This window comes from Mus caroli, chromosome 3 (assembly GCF_900094665.2).
Source record: "Mus caroli chromosome 3, CAROLI_EIJ_v1.1, whole genome shotgun sequence".
NCBI classification, from domain to species: domain Eukaryota; kingdom Metazoa; phylum Chordata; class Mammalia; order Rodentia; family Muridae; genus Mus; species Mus caroli.
The window spans coordinates 131,237,667-131,253,551 of record NC_034572.1 but is presented as its reverse complement, the minus strand read 5'-3'; the positions used below and the strand labels follow the sequence as shown (position 1 = coordinate 131,253,551).

General features: G+C 43.4%; 1 protein-coding gene across 1 annotated transcript in view; it reads left to right on the top strand.

Annotated features, from left to right (window-relative positions):
* The window catches only part of Mttp (microsomal triglyceride transfer protein), a 354,854-nt gene extending 346,100 nt beyond the window's left edge, over nt 1-8,754 (top strand). The window contains exons 16-18 of the mRNA XM_021157355.2: nt 3,713-3,837; nt 5,854-6,024; nt 7,387-8,754. Of these exons, the coding sequence (XP_021013014.1) occupies nt 3,713-3,837; nt 5,854-6,024; nt 7,387-7,561 (471 nt within the window). The 3' untranslated portion in view covers nt 7,562-8,754. The remainder of the gene's footprint in view (nt 1-3,712; nt 3,838-5,853; nt 6,025-7,386) is intronic.
* The last annotated feature ends 7,131 nt before the right edge of the window (nt 8,755-15,885 follow it).

Sequence of the window (15,885 nt, the reverse complement as noted above, 5' to 3'; positions counted from 1 at the left end):
TCACCAGCAGTCCCAAAATCCTGCGGCGGGGGTCGTGGGTAGCTGGCGGGTGTCAGGCAACCCTGCGCTCCCGCTACCCCGGCGCTGATCCCATATGTCTTAATTAGAGTTTTATCGCTGTGAAGAGACACCACGAACATGACAACTCCTACAAAGGAAAGCATTTAATTGGGGCTGGCTTACAGCTTCAGAGGTTTCGTCCATTCTTATCATGGCGAAGCCTGGTGCCGTGCAGGCAGACATGGTCCTGGAGAAGGAGCTGAGAATTCCATGTCTTGATTCCCAGGCAGCAGGAAATGACAGTGACACGCACCCTCCCACAATGCCACAGCTCTTCATAGCACCACTCCCTCTGAGCCTATGGGGACCATTTTCTTTCAAACCACCACAGCTTAGGCGCGCTCTGAAGAAAAGCACATTTCTCTTCATGTGAACGAAGAGAAGGAGAAAAAAACAGAGGTGCAGCCCATTCTCTCTAACCCCCAAGTCACACAGAAATAAGCACTCGTGCTGGCAAAACTGTAAATGGCAGGGAGTGACTATTTCTGCCTTCAAGAGCCAATGCTCTTGATAATCTGTGTAACCCTGTGATTACTGAGTGAAAATGGCCAGCGAGGCAGAGAGCCTATAGGCTACAGCTTGTTAATCCCTGATTTAAATTTTCTTATATGATTTTTCTGCTCATTAAGATAAGACACCCTGGGCATGGTGTGGTCAAAGAGAGACTGCCCCTTCAGTTTTAGCCATAACCAGTGTCTCTGTGTATCAGGCTGATGTATTTGGCAGATTTGAGGTTATTTTACAAATAACCAAGGTCCTGGGCTCTGCAGACCACCCCAGTGATTCCATCTTAGCCTCAGAAGCACACTCCACTCCAGGTCAAGTGCTGACATTGAAGGGAGTCCTGGCAGCTGGTAGCCTGTCACAGCTGCCAGGACAGATATCATTACTCAGTCTCTCCCTCTCTCTGTCTCTGTCTCTCTTTGTCTCTCTTTCTGTGTGCATGTATGTGTGTATCTCTCTGTCTCTGTGTCTATATGTGTGTGTGTGTCTGTCTCTTCCCCTTCTCCTCCCTCCTCTCTCGGTGTGTGTATGTGTGTGTGTGTGTACACACACATGTCTTTCTCTCTGTCTGACTCTCATTAGAATTGGATTACATTTCAGAGACAGATGTCTGAAAAAGAGGAGCCTCTTTAGCTAGGAAATAATGCATTTTCTTAGAAGCAATAAGAGGAGCTGTCAGATGTCAGTGTCTATTCTACAAGAAAGTTTTCAGGTCAGAGTTAAAGGGCAAAGGAATCACGCCAATCACAAACACAAAGTTCTGCAGCCTTTTTCCTGAAGTCTGTTGACAAAACATTAAACCAATGTGTATTCTGGGTCAATTGAGGACTTAAGTTTATGCTCTGTCTTCTTTGCACTCTCCCTCAGAATGGACTCAGTCTACGAGACAAAGAGTTGTGACTGTGATAGCTGTGTGACAGCAGCTGAAAAGTCCCGACCTTAGGCACGGTGTGGGCAGTTTTGGCTCTAAGTGCACTGGTGAGCCATAACTCCTATCAATGAAGAATGCCTCCGATGTAAATCGGCATGTTTAAATGACCTATCACGTGTAAGGCTTCAGCATAGTGGGGCTCGCCTGTTAGTTCCACTTATCCAGTGCACTGTATGGTTTAGTCCCTCCACAGAGGTGGGTGGTAGGTGTGGACAGGCGGTCTGTCCTCATAAGAGGATTCAGTAGAACTAATTGTGACTTCTTCCCTGGTCCCATTGTGGGGAGGAAAGGAACCATTTGAGAAAGACAAAGTGTTTCTCCAAACCACTCGCAGTGAACAGGGTCTTCTCACACAAGTCCCGTTGTCTGATAACTGTGAAATGCTCTGTCTTGTGGCTTGGCTGCTTTGACATCCCGATGATGTATGGCCTTGGGAAGGTTGAGAGCTACACGTTAGGGTCCTACTGGACTAGATGGATTAACAAGGCTATGTGTTTCAGATCAAGCAAACAAAAGATTATGCAAGAAAAAGGAGTCATTCTGAGGCAGGACACATTAGGAATTATGTGGCAACAGACATGGAGGTGGGATGCAGCCGACCTCTGACATCTCCCCTCTTTTTCATCGGTCTAAGTACACATTTGGGTGTGACTGATGTGGATTTTACAGAAGAGGTTGTGAGTTGGTTTTTTTGTTTGTTTGTTTTATTAAATTAGTTATGAAGCATGGTATATATCCTGTATCCAATGGCAGCCACGTTTTTTGTCCTAGAGTAAGTATAACTGTAAGTGGCCTTAGAGATCTTGAGTCATGTGTCCCAGCCCTGGCACTGAGTGCTCCATGCTTTTCTGAGGGGTGGCCTTCAGAATGAAAGCGTTTCCATATCAAGGTCAAACTTCCTTAGTCCACTCGGTATAAACCAGTTCTCTGATGTTTCCTGCCCTGTTTGGTTCCCTTGTTTGTTTGAAACTCAGAGAGAAGAGCGTGATCCTTTCTAAAAAGCACAGTCAGGGCCGGGCGTGGTGGCACATGCCTTTAATCCCAGCACTTGGGAGGCAGAGGAAGGCGGATTTCTGAGTTCGAGGCCAGCCTGGTCTACAAAGTGAGTTCCAGGACAGCCAGGGCTACACAGAGAAACCCTGTCTCGGAAAACAAACAAACGAACAAAACAAAAAAAACAAAAAACAAAAAAACACAGTCAGGGCGTTTGTTCCTGGTGAATGCATGGCTGCTATGGCGGCTACACAAGGAGGTTAGTCATGCTCTTAGCTGCCAGGAACTCTAACATCTTTGGAGGAATACAGAGCCGTGCTTCCAGAATCACTGTTACATTCAGCACAGCTTCAGACGTGACATTTCAGTCTCACACGAAGCCTCTTCAGAAATCCACCCAGGAGGGTCACTGTGCCTGTGGGAAATACAGTGGAGTGTGTGCTTGGCTTGACCACTGTTTGGATGTCGTTTCAAATGTCAAGCAGCAGGTGCTGAGGCTTGGTTAAATTGCCTTCCTTCCGATTTCCAGCTTGCCCTAGGCAGTCCCCAGTGCTCGAGTTCTACTCCCGAGATTTTCATCCTGCCTTTGTTTGTCTGCTCGTTTGCCAGAAGATTCAGTTGTGTGTGTTTGCCTCAGCATTCAATTAGCAGAGTGCTTCAGGACTCGAACATCACTCTGTCCGATCTTCAGGTTTCCCAAAAGGCCATGGCTAGGTTTCTGATGGAAATCCCTTCATTCTCTTGGTCCAGTGGCTCTCAAATTCAGTTGTGCCAGAATCACATGAAGGCGTAGTAGAGCAGATTGCTGGCCCCCACCCATCCTCAGTGTTTCTAAATCAGAGATTGCATATTGAAACTGTTCCCAGATAGTGCTGACACACTGCCTAAAGCCACGCATTGAAAATGAATGGCCCCTCCCAAAGAGAGGCACCGATTGCCGGAAAACAGCCTTCTCTATTGATGTTCTGTCCCTCCACTACTTTAACTGACTTATTTAGCATATCAGCGATGCCTTCACTGGTGACCAAGATCAGGATACTGTATTTCTAAGCCTTCTTCACTGCGGGGTATAGTGTGATGGTAGAACACTAGTTAGTAGGTGAGAGGTCCTGGGCTTGCATGGAAACAAAGGAATGGATGGGCATTGATTTTTAAAGTCCTCCAGCAGAGGACTGTAGATCAGGAAGCCAAGTGTGTCTCTTATACTGTACTTTTTGATTTTAGGATATTCAGCTGCAATCTGGACTAAAGGCCAATATGGAGATCCAGGGTGGTCTAGCTATTGATATTTCTGGTGCAATGGAATTCAGTCTGTGGTATCGCGAGTCTAAAACCCGAGTGAAAAATCGGTAAGCATAATGCAACAACAAACAACAACAACAACAAAGCAGGAATATGTCTTGGTTGTTGTTTAACCTTCTGACTGTTTCAAATCTGTGCTTTCTGTTTGAAGTGTTTGTAAGCCATGGGACTAGAAACGACTGTAGGAATTCATTACATTAATAGTGTCTTAGAAACAGGTCAGTGTGAGCACTAAGGTGAGCACTGAGAGGAGCACTGAGATGAGCACTGAGAGGAACACTGAGATGAGCACTAAGGTGAGCACTGAGAGGAGCACTGAGAGGAACACTGAGATGAGCACTAAGGTGAGCACTGAGATGAGCACTGAGAGGAGCATTAAGATGAGCACTGAGAGGAACACTGAGATAAGCATTAAGGTGAGCACTGAGATGAGCACTAAGGTGAGCACTGAGATGAGCACTGAGCTGAGCACTGAGATGAGCACTGAGGTAAGCACTGAGGTGAGCACTGAAGTGAGCACTGAGATGAGGACTGAGATGATCATTGAGGTGAGGAGCACTGAGGTGAGCACTCAGATGAGTACTGAGGTGAGCACTTAGATGAGTACTGAGTTGAACACTGAGATGAGCACTGAGGTAAGAATCACAGAGATGAGGAGCCAACGAGCTAACCCACATCAATTGCTAATTTTAAAAATGTCCTACAGGCATGCCTGCAGCCTGATTTTATGGAGGGATTTTCTCCATTGAGAGTCTCTCTTCTCAAATGACACTAACTTGTGCTGACATGGAGCTAGCCAGCCAAGTTGATCTCTTGTCAAACTGATGCACAGACACCTTGCTGGCAAACCATAGCCTTTCCTTTCTTGTTTATCCCCAAGATCTCACATTAAAATTACACCATAAAACGTAAAAGTTTAAGCTTATCTCTGTTATTGGCACCAATCTCTCTTCATTTGCTAATTCTACTGGATAATAATAAAGTGATAATTTCACCTTTAACCAAATTAAAACTTTTCATTTTTGTATACTCGTTGTGCATAAGCACGTTTTCACATAGGCACACACTGCTTGCTGAGCTCATTTCCCCTTCACCCTCCATTCCCCAGCGTCTGTGCTGTGACTCTTCTGTCTTCTATCTCATTTGCTTGTTTATTCACATAAATAACACTCCTTGAACATTTGCTTACATATAAGACAGTGGAAGATCTCGTAAAGGACTAAAGGCTACCTGTGCACATCTCAAAGACCGTATGGCCTGTTTGATACTGAGAACAACAACAGCAAAATTCTTTTATAATTTTCCAGACACAAATTAGCATTCCTCTTTTTAAAATAAAAAAGTATGGACACATAAATCTGATCTCACCGTGAACATCACTTCCCACCATTTAGATGAAGTTTACAGTTGCTTAAAGAAAGCCAAACTTGTACTAGATTTTTTTTTAACTTCTACATTGCCAACCGAGCCATATTCCCTCACCATCCAACCTGTCTGTCTGTTGCTCTAAGTGACCACTGCTAAACCCACCCTATCTGTGTATCCACCATGGGAGTGGCTCTTTGTCACACAGCACTCTTTCATGTACCTTGGCAACCACATACATGCCTTGAGCAAACCCTGGGAGAAAGTAATGAAATGAAGCTGAAATAGCTAACCAAGCCAATAGTTAATAACAGAATTATCATAAATGCCAGATGTCTTCTCGATGTGTTCCTACTTCTTTCTAAGAAAATGTGGATGTTTCTGGGACTGGGAAAGGTTCCAGGCCAAGATCCACCTTGGTTTTGGGGGACACATATTCCAAACAGCTTATATGTGATATACACTTAGCTCCCATGTCAAGAATTCGAGGCAAGGGAAGCCCAGGGAAAGAGTGACTCTTCCGTGGCTAATCTCTGGCACCACTGTGCCCTGGTTTCAACAAGACTTTATGTGCATTGAGGTGACACCTCCATTCTTAAGTATTTCCTTATGGTGCCATGAATGGAGATTTGCTGAAGTTCTGTTAGTCCTCCTGCTGAGTTCGATGAGACAATACGAGATGTTTGTTAAAATCGCAGGGTGGCTGTGGTGATAACCAGCGACGTCACAGTGGATGCCTCTTTTGTGAAAGCTGGTCTGGAAAGCAGAGCAGAGACAGAGGCTGGGCTGGAGTTCATCTCCACAGTGCAGTTTTCACAGTACCCGTTCTTGGTCTGCATGCAGATGGACAAGGCTGAAGCCCCACTCAGGTAAGATGAATGCTCGCTTGCTCTCTCGCACAAGTTCCAGAGTCTCGCCTGCCTCACCACGAGCTCGCATCCGCTCCTCAGCACTCAGTGTGAGACGTAAAAGGAGACAGTGGAAACCATGGGAGCAGCAAGTTATCCTAAGAAGAGAATGGTAGATTAAAACAAAGAAAGCTTGGTTTCTAAGATACCAAGGACCCATTCGTTTGATATGGAATTAAGTCATATTTAATCTAGAATTAAGGAAATTTTTAAGGAAAGAAGGGGTTTCAGTTTACTCTAGGAGTCACCACCTAGTTTCAGAAAAACATAAACCACATGTGCCTTTGCCGTCTGGCATCTTTGCAATTGCTTCATGGACAGAATACATCTGGTCACCCATGTCCTATAGCCCAAGGGAATCCACAGTTAATTGTACAGCAGCAACTTGACCTTGTTTAAATTTGAGCTCAGTCTTGAGAATTTGGCATTTTGATTTCTTTAAAAAAAAAAAAAGTATGAGAAAGCTGAGGTCCTTAAAAACCTACCACACAATTGTCTAGGTATCTACATAGCTCCTCTTCCATTCTGGGTCAAACTCTCATTATCATCACATCCTTGGGTCTAGTTGCCATTCTTTTCAGCAGACTTATCCTGTAGAGCAAGCATGATTTGAGTCTAGCTAACACCCAACTCCTCCATAGTGTTTAGGAAGGTTTTCTTGAACCGTATCTAACCATAAGCTGCAATTTGTTCTCTTGAGCTAGCAAGTCACAATTTACATCACCTTTTGTGATAACCAGGCCAAAGTTGAATACCTTATTCTACTGGGATTTCATGATCCATATTTTAAAAATGCACCAATGATTTAATTACAAGTACCAGGGATTTACGTTTTCCTGGAACAAATAATAGCAGCTTATGTTCAGAATGTCTGGTGTTCACTGATATTAACTTATGTTTTTGTCTGGAGTAATTCCCCATAAATACATACAGTGACCACAAACCCCGCCACATGGCAAGCTAGACTACTTTACCATTTTCTCGGACCATTCTCTAGGTATATTTCCTTCTCAACGTTCAACCATGTTGAACTCAGTGATTCGAAGGGGAGGGCCCTGGAGGTAGGAGGCAGCAAGGTCTATAAGGCTTAACAGCATCCCAGGACGTTGGTCCTTCTTTTCAGAACAAAGTGTGGTAGGATCCCCACACTCCATCCAGTCACAATGTACTTATTGATATCAGAAGAAAGAACAATGAGGATGCTTTAAAGAATAGTTCCTACGACTCCTCCCCCGACAGAGCTTCCCAAGCAGGGCAGAAGCAGGGACCAGCGTGGGTGACGTAACTGTGTGTAACTCTGCCCTTCCTCCTCTTGCAACACAGGCAATTTGAGACAAAGTATGAAAGGCTATCTACAGGCAGGGGATATGTCTCTCGGAGAAGAAAAGAGAGCCTAGTGGCCGGATGTGAACTCCCCCTCCATCAAGAGAACTCTGAGATGTGCAACGTGGTATTCCCACCTCAGCCAGAAAGCGATAACTCCGGTGGATGGTTTTGATTCCCGTGGGGGTTCACTTCCATCAGAACGATATGCTTTGATGTGCCTAACCCTTGCTCTCTGAGAGCACAGTGTTTACATATTTAGCTGTATTTAAGATGTTTGTAAAGAGCAGTGGAGAACTTCAATTGATTAAAGTTGAACCTATTCAGGAGAAGACCCACAGTGTCCCTCTGAGTCACCATATGACACTTAGCAACATGCTTACTTCTTGAACTTTGCAAAAGTTCTAACTAGTACATGAGTCTAGTTCTGCATTGAGAAACTAGTATTTGTATAAAAACAAAACAAAAACCTACACCATAAAAACTTAGGTAAATGTGAATTTTATTCAACATCTTTTCAGTGAAAGTGAACCCTTGATAGACCCCTAAGCTTGTTTTCTATGAAACACACTGCCTAAGAAGGGCAGGGTGAAAGGAACCCAAGCAAACCATTTTTCTTTTGTTGTTGGTTTGTTCTGTTTGCTTTTCTTCTCTTTCTTTTACTTTTTTCCCCTTCTGGTGTATATGGGAAGGTTCTAAGAAAGGATACAGATAAGACTTAAAAGAATTTTGTTAGTCAATCTTAAGAATTAATATTTATATTTTCTGATAGTTTTATAAGCGACAAGGCAAGAGACAGAATTAAAATGTACGGTGACATGTCTCTGCTGGCCCCACAGTGAGACCACTTGGAAGTCATTCACCCTTTTAAAAAATGGAACTGTCATACAGGGAAAAAATTATTGAGTTTCAGAGTATCCATTAGATTTTTCCCTGGATGTGTCCTTTTGATAGTGTAATGTGGTACATTGTTCTCTTTGTAGGGGACACCCTTGTAGCTACCACTCTATCTATACCTCAATTGTTGGAAATAATCCATCAATTTGACTGCAATTTATGCAGTCAATAAAAATTGGGATGATCGTTGCTTCAAGAAAATGATGGATTTGTATTTCAAAACTATGAAATTAAATAAAGACCATGTCTATTTGTGTGAATTAAAAGGCCACACCAAGCATTTAAACATATTTATTAGTAAAGCAGATGTGTTTATTATAGTATCTCACCCCCCCTCCAAATGTCAGGTACTTGTTAGTCTACTAAATAAATGGGAGTTTAAAATGGAAGTGGAAACACACGAAGTGGACGTTTAGCTGAGGTAGAAAATAAATTGTGATGATGACAAATAAACATTTATAATTTACTGAGCCCCTTTTGTCTTGGGTTACTTTGAATCTATGGTCCTTTAATCCTGCTATTTATGAGCCCAGGGATGTACCGCATTAAACCCAGCAGCCAGCCGAGCACACAGTCTCTACTCAGCTCTCTGAGGGAGATGGACCAATCCTTCAGGACCTGGCAGTCTGCAAACAACACACAACTCAAGTTTTCAACAAAGTGACAAAGATTGGCATGCTTATGTTACCAATATAGATTGAAACGCTTATGTTACTAACATTGATTAGCACACATATGTTACTGATATAGACTGGCATGCTTGTCTTATTGAAGAATGGGAAATCAAGTCAAAAATTGAAGGTGGGTGGGAATGTGGAAGGTGGCGGGTTGGCTTTGGGGGAGGCCGTCTTCTGATGCTGGTGGTTGGGCAGGTTGATCTGTAGCACAAGCTGAGGGGGCATGGGCTGAGGGACTTCAGTTCTAAGCCTGTGGAATAAGCCACAGCTGCCTCTGTGAAATGTGGCGGAATCATTTCTCTAGAAGGGATGACTCTGGTACATGGAGCGTGAGTGTCCCACTAGCCTAGCTGAACCCAATCACTGGAGACTGGGTAAGACTTAGCATGCTTCAGACATGCTCCAAAGAGACAAGGGCCCATAAACCCAAGGCAAGCAATAATTCCTTTTTAGATAAACAAGATAGAAATTTAAGAGACCTGGACTATAAGCCAGGATGGGGAATGAGGTATTTGAGTCAGAAACCTAAGTTTGAACCTGTTTGGAGTCCTCTCTCCAGTCCTGGACACTTTACTGCTGTGCATTTGAGACAGACTTTGTGTTTTGAAGAGATTTGGAAGTTGTGGGCTACTCTTTTTTGTTTTTAATTTTTTTTATTTTGTTTGGTTTTTCGAAACAGGGTTTCTCTGTATAGCTCTGTCTGTCCTGGAACTCACTTTGCAGACCAGGCTGGCCTCGAACTCAGAAATCTGCCTGCCTCTGCCTCCCGAGTGCTGGGATTAAAGGCATGCGCCACCACGCCCGGCTTTGGAAACTGTGGGCTACTCTTAAGGTGGCTTTCCAGGCTCTGCTCAGCCAGCACCTGCCTACATGCTTGGAGGATTTAGCCAGCTTCTCTTCCATGAACTGTGACTACCGTTCCCTGTCCTTGGATACAGAATCACTCATGACAGGTTGTTCCCTGCTTCTCAGACTAGCATTTCAAGTGCTTGGTAGACGTGCAGGGTTAGTGACTACTATACTGAGCTGTTAATTTATTGGTGGAGAAAATGAAGCACAGAAGACATTTTCTGACCTAGAGAATGATAGAATTGGGGCTCACTGCTGAGCAACCTGGTGTCAGGCACCACTGTCCTATATCTGTCTTTTAGTTTCAAATATTTACTGCTAAAAGCATCCAGGTAATAGGTTGGGTAACAATGCAACAGCAGCTACAAAGCTTTGAGGAAGAGTCCTAAGTTCCTGGAGCCCCTGCGTCCCTCTGTAGACCCTGGTGTATGTATGGCTATTCAGAAGCCCTCTCTCACTCTATGTTATAGGTTTCTTTCCATGCTCCTTTGTCTTTTGCCAGAAGTCCCTTCCTCTTTGAAGAGTGTTTAGGTTCAGAAGCACGTTTGAATTCTCAATAACATACAATAATTTTTTGGCACAATCTCTACCGGATAAGAATCTACACACATTGCCTCTTTGTAGAAGTCAATATTTTAGTATAATCGCAGTGTATCATCATCATAATCATGTTTAGAACATCTGCATCATTTCAAAAAGAAATCTTTCCCCTTTTAGCTATTGCCTCCAATCTTTTCATTCTCTTAACCGTAGGAAATCAATGACCTGTTTGCTCCAAATATCTCGTGCTAACGGAATGAGATATGTTACTTGTTGTTTGAGACTGGCTTCTTTCACTCAGCAATGTGTTCTCCATGTTGTCTGGACTGTAGCATAATCAGGGCTTCATTCTGTTGTATGGCTGAGTAATGTTCCATCACATGGATGTGTCTTTTGTCTACCTGTTCATTAATGGGAGGACACAGGACATGATCCTCTACTTCAAGGACCTTTAAAAATAAACAGAAAAATTCTGCAATGTGATAAGCACGCCCATCAAAGTAGGAGGATACATCATTAACATAATGAAATCAGTAGCTTCTCTGTATACCAATAACAAGCTTTCTTAGAAAGAACTTGGGAACAAAATTCTGTTCACAATGCATTAAAAAAAAAATCCCAGGAATAACCCTAACAAAGAAGGTAACAAGCCTCTGTAATAAAAACAGAAAGACACTGTTAAAAGAAACTGAAAACCATACAAGAAGATAAAAGAACACCCCACACTCATGGATTGGCAGAAATTAGTACTGTGAAATGGCTACATCAAGAAAAGCAAACTACCATGTGCCTCCACTGAATTCCAAGGTCGTCTTTCATAGAGGCAGAAAGAAGAAGAACTCAGGAGTTCACAAGGAAGCACAAAAAGACCCTGAATAGGAACACAACCCTAAGCAGAAAGACCCCTGGGGTCTCGGTAGAGGCTGACCTCAAATTACACCACAGAGCCTTTGTACCAGAAACAGCAAGGCACAGACACAAAACAGGTGTGTGGACTCGTGGGATAGAATAGAGGATCCAGAAATAAACCCACATAGCAATAGCCACAGAGCCTTTGACAAAGGTATCCGGCACATAGATTAGAAAAAAAAAAAAAAAAAAGACAACTGTTCAGCACATTGGTGCTGACACAACAATGAAACTGGAACACACACACACACACTTCCAAAATGGGTCAAAGACTTTAGTGTAAAACTTGGGACTCTGAAACCGTTAGAGAAAAACTCAGACAAGATATCTCAAGACACAGGAATAGGCACAGACTTTCTGTAAAGAGACTCTAATAGAGCAGAAATGATCCTAAGAACTGACAGAATTGCCTAGAATTAAAGGCACTCTGAACAGCAAAGGAAACAAGCAGCAGACTAGGGAGCAAATCCTCCCGAATAGGAGACTATCATTGCCAACGCCACATCAGACAAGATATTAATAGCTGCAGTCTATAGAGGCTTTCATTGTGCTTTGAATGCACAGTGTCCCCTCTAGGTCCATGTCTGAGAAATTGGTTGCTAGCCTGGTGGTGCTGATTTGGAGAGTTGTGGAAGTTTTAAGAAGCTGAGCCTCACTGAAGGAAGTAGGTCACAGACAGTAGGCCTTGGATCGTATAGCCCAGCCGCACCCTGTCCTCTGCTCCCTGACCGAAGACCCAGTGTGCCTCATGTTCCTGTCACCATGCCTCCTCCACCATGATGGACTATGTCCCCTCAAATCCTGAGTCCTCCCTGAGCTGGTGTTTCTCAGGGACTTGGCCACAACAAAAATAGTAAACAAGAAAACCTGCAAAAAATAAGCACTCCAATAACGTGATCAGAAAATAGACTGCTGACCTGACAGTTCTCAAAGGAAGAAATGAAAAAAGGCCATTAAATACTTGGAGAAGGGGCCAGGATCTTTAATCATTGGAGGAAATGCAAATCAGGACTACATCAAGATTCTACCTCATTCCAGTCAAAATGGCTAACGTCCAGAAAACCAATCCTAATTGCCGGCAATGATGTGTCGAAAGAACAACAATTGCTTTTCATTGCTTGTGGGAATGTAAATTGGTAGGGTCCTTATGGAAATCACTATGCTTATTCCTCAAAATGAAAACTAGAGCTACCCTCTAGACCAGCAAGGATACTCTTAGGGATTTATTCAAAAGATTCTAAGTCAGCATGCCGCAGAGATACTGACTTGGTCATAATAGCCAAGATATGGTACTAGCTCAGTTGCCGAGATGAACTGATATATATAAGGCATATTCACAGTAGAGTTTTATTCATCTATAAAGAACACAATCCCAATATTTGCAGGAAAATGTGTAGAACTGGAGATCATCAGGTTAAGTGATATGAGCCAGATTCACAAAGACAAATAACTCATTTTTATTTACATGCAATGTCTAGATTTCCAAACCTCCAGTGTGTGTGCATGTATGACAATGAAGTCCATGACTTTGTGTGCTCAATTTTTAAAACATTGAAAACTAATAAAAACATATTTGAAACCCTAACACATTTAAAACTCTATAAATGGAGGCTCTGGAGCTAAGACCATGTGTTGCCCTTGCAGGGGACCTGGGTTCAGTTCCCAGCCCCTTGGTAGAGGCTCACAGCTATGAGAGTATTGAGAACAAGTGCCTGTTGAATACTCAGCTATGAACATGATAGCTATATCACCTCCCACCCCAACACTTAGGGGACACAATGGGAGAGGGGGCGGCAAGGATGTATCAGCTGAGGGATAAGAGGTGCTGTGAAGTGCTCTCTCCTGGATGTGACATGGCCATTGTGCTCATGAACTGGCAGCAGCTATGGGTGCCTGTACATGATCAAGCCTGTCAATCTTTCAGTATGGTTGGCAGTAGGGTAATGAGGCCCCACCCCTAACTAGGATATAGTGGCAGATGATGGCTTCTGGGGAAGCATGTATCACATTTCATTACCAGTGCGCTCCAGTAATAACTCTAACCCATTTCATACAGGCAGCCATAGAGCCAACCAAATAGTCCAACGTAGATGTAAGAAGTGTTTCCTAGAGGGAGTCGGGTGGGCATTATTGAGGGTAATGGGGGGGGGTGAATGTGATCAGAACACATCATATGTTATATCGTGTATGACACTGTCAAAGAACAAATATTTTTTAAAGTTCTGGTTTGTTTTCCCAATCCTCTTGGGTTATATTGTATCAACTCCAGAAAGTTTAAATGAAACAATGCAACTTACAACAATATCCCCATATCCGTGTGTTACAAATCCAAAGGGAACATAAAAGGCAAGAGAAAAAATTATCCAAGAAGTGATACTTGAGTTAGCTTCTATGTTTTCTTCAGCTCTGCCCCTGCCACTACTTATCAAGAATGGGCCTCTGGCTGTGGCTGTTCCTCAGTTTCCCTTACTGTCTGGGTCATCAGAGAGAGCAGAGTCAGGTCTACATCTTCAGCAGGAGTGCATAAATAACTTGCACTCAAAGAGACCCAGTTGTACAGTTGCAGACCGTATGTGTTAAGATTAAAAACAACACAAAAATTCAGATTCCTAAACTTCTACCACTGGAATGAGCTTCACTCATTATTTCTCTTCTATTCTGCGGTCACGGGTGGTTTAGAACATCCGTGATATCCCCTCCACCCCCTGCCCCATTAATGAAGGTTTAATTTATTTACAGTTGACTTGGAGTATCACACAAACCTATAAACTATTTTCATTAGAAAAATTCCTGCTCTTGTCCTCTGGGATTGCACATAGAAGTATGAGCATTCTCTTCCCAGCACAGTTTCTTGGTGCTCAGTGGGTCAATTCCACCCTGCTCTGAGAAATCTATCTCCATGTTTTTATACATCTTCCCCTCACTCTGCTTGAAAATCAGCTCTGTAAGTGCAGTCACAGAGCTCTAGTCTCTGTGAGATGAAGTATTGAGAGACAGAGAGGTGCTTCAAGGCAGAGGTGGTCTCACACTCTTAGACCAGGAAGTTGGGCATTAGTTCAGTATTCATACCTGAGGTGGCGTGATCAATATGGATGGTAGACAGTTTCCAGAAGTTAAGATTCCCCACGCTAACCAGTCTCCCTTACCTGGTCAGGCTAGAGCCATGTATACAGAGTGCAGTATTCCCCATGTAGCAGATGCTGCTCATGGACCACTATGCAGCTCCCTATAGCTTCCATGGTATCGCTATTCCATGGAGATCTGTGATCTGGGTCACTAGGGTGTATTTTGAAAGGACAGGTCACAGTTACAGCCACCATAACTGAGCTGTTTATTTTGCTCTTACTGAATGGTGCCCTCATAAGAACAAAAAGAACTAAGAATCAAAAAGTAAAGGTTAGCTCTGGGGATGTAGCTAACCTTTAGAGACTTAGAGATTTAGATTTACGCAATTCAGAGAGCGCCTAGAATACACAGAGGCCTAGATTTGATCCCCAGCACTTTATAAACTGGATGTGATAGCCCGGTATGTAATCCCAACACATAGGAGACTGAGGCAGGAGGATCAGGAGTTCAAGATTACCCTGTTACACAGCCAGTTTAAGGTCAATCTGGGTTATATAAGACTCTACATTAAGCAAACAAACAAATACACACTATACACACACACACACACACACACGTATACACACACAATATACACATATAGTTAACTTTCTGTTTAAAATTACGGAAAATTAGCATTTCTTAGGCCCACCTTCAAAAAACATCCACACAGATCCTTATCATTTACTGTCTTAAGCTTATGAAGCAATCATGTTGGACAGTGCTAGACAGGAAGTAACTTACACGGACACTGTTGGATCGGCATGGTATTGGACGGCAGACAGAGCTACGGCAGACAGAGCTACGGCAGACAGAGTGCTGGACTCAGCAGCCACAGCTTTCTTGCTCCCCTCTTGAAAGGTGACCACCCACAGTGACCTGTGCCTAGTGAGTGGTCCAGAGCATGTTGAGGAATCATTCACAGGCTCTGTAACACAGGCTGCTCCATGCCATCAGCAAGGAGAGAGGGAGTCAGGATTGGTGCTACACACTGGTGATGGTACCCAGGTGATGCCCAGGCTGTTGGTGTGGAGGTCAAGTGAGACCTGGTTGAGGGAGCTGTGACCCAGGAAGAATGGAAGACCCTTACACCACAAGGGTCTTTCCTGATGTTTGTACTCCAGGGTGATGGAAGAAAGCAGATGAGAAAGTAAGAGCTCGTGCATTCGGTGGGAGAATGTACCTTCCTGAAAAACATCAGGGGACCTCTTGTCCTCCCAGTCTCAGGGTGATATGAATGAGGTGAGTGCTACACTACACATTTCTAACTGTGGTATTTATGGAGTGGTTTGTCAAATGGGGTGCCAGTTTTCTTTAAAAAGTGGTAACTTGTTTGTGTTGAAGACAGCCGAGAGCTACCTTAAAATCCCCTGTGATTAAAAATAATAGTAATGCCTATGCTTTTTATTCAGTAATTATAATTATAGGATTTTGTGCCATGGAAATTATCAAAGATGCTTGCAAAGAGTCATGCCTAGAGGCACTCACTGTAGCATTAACTGCATGGCCTCAAACTGCAGAA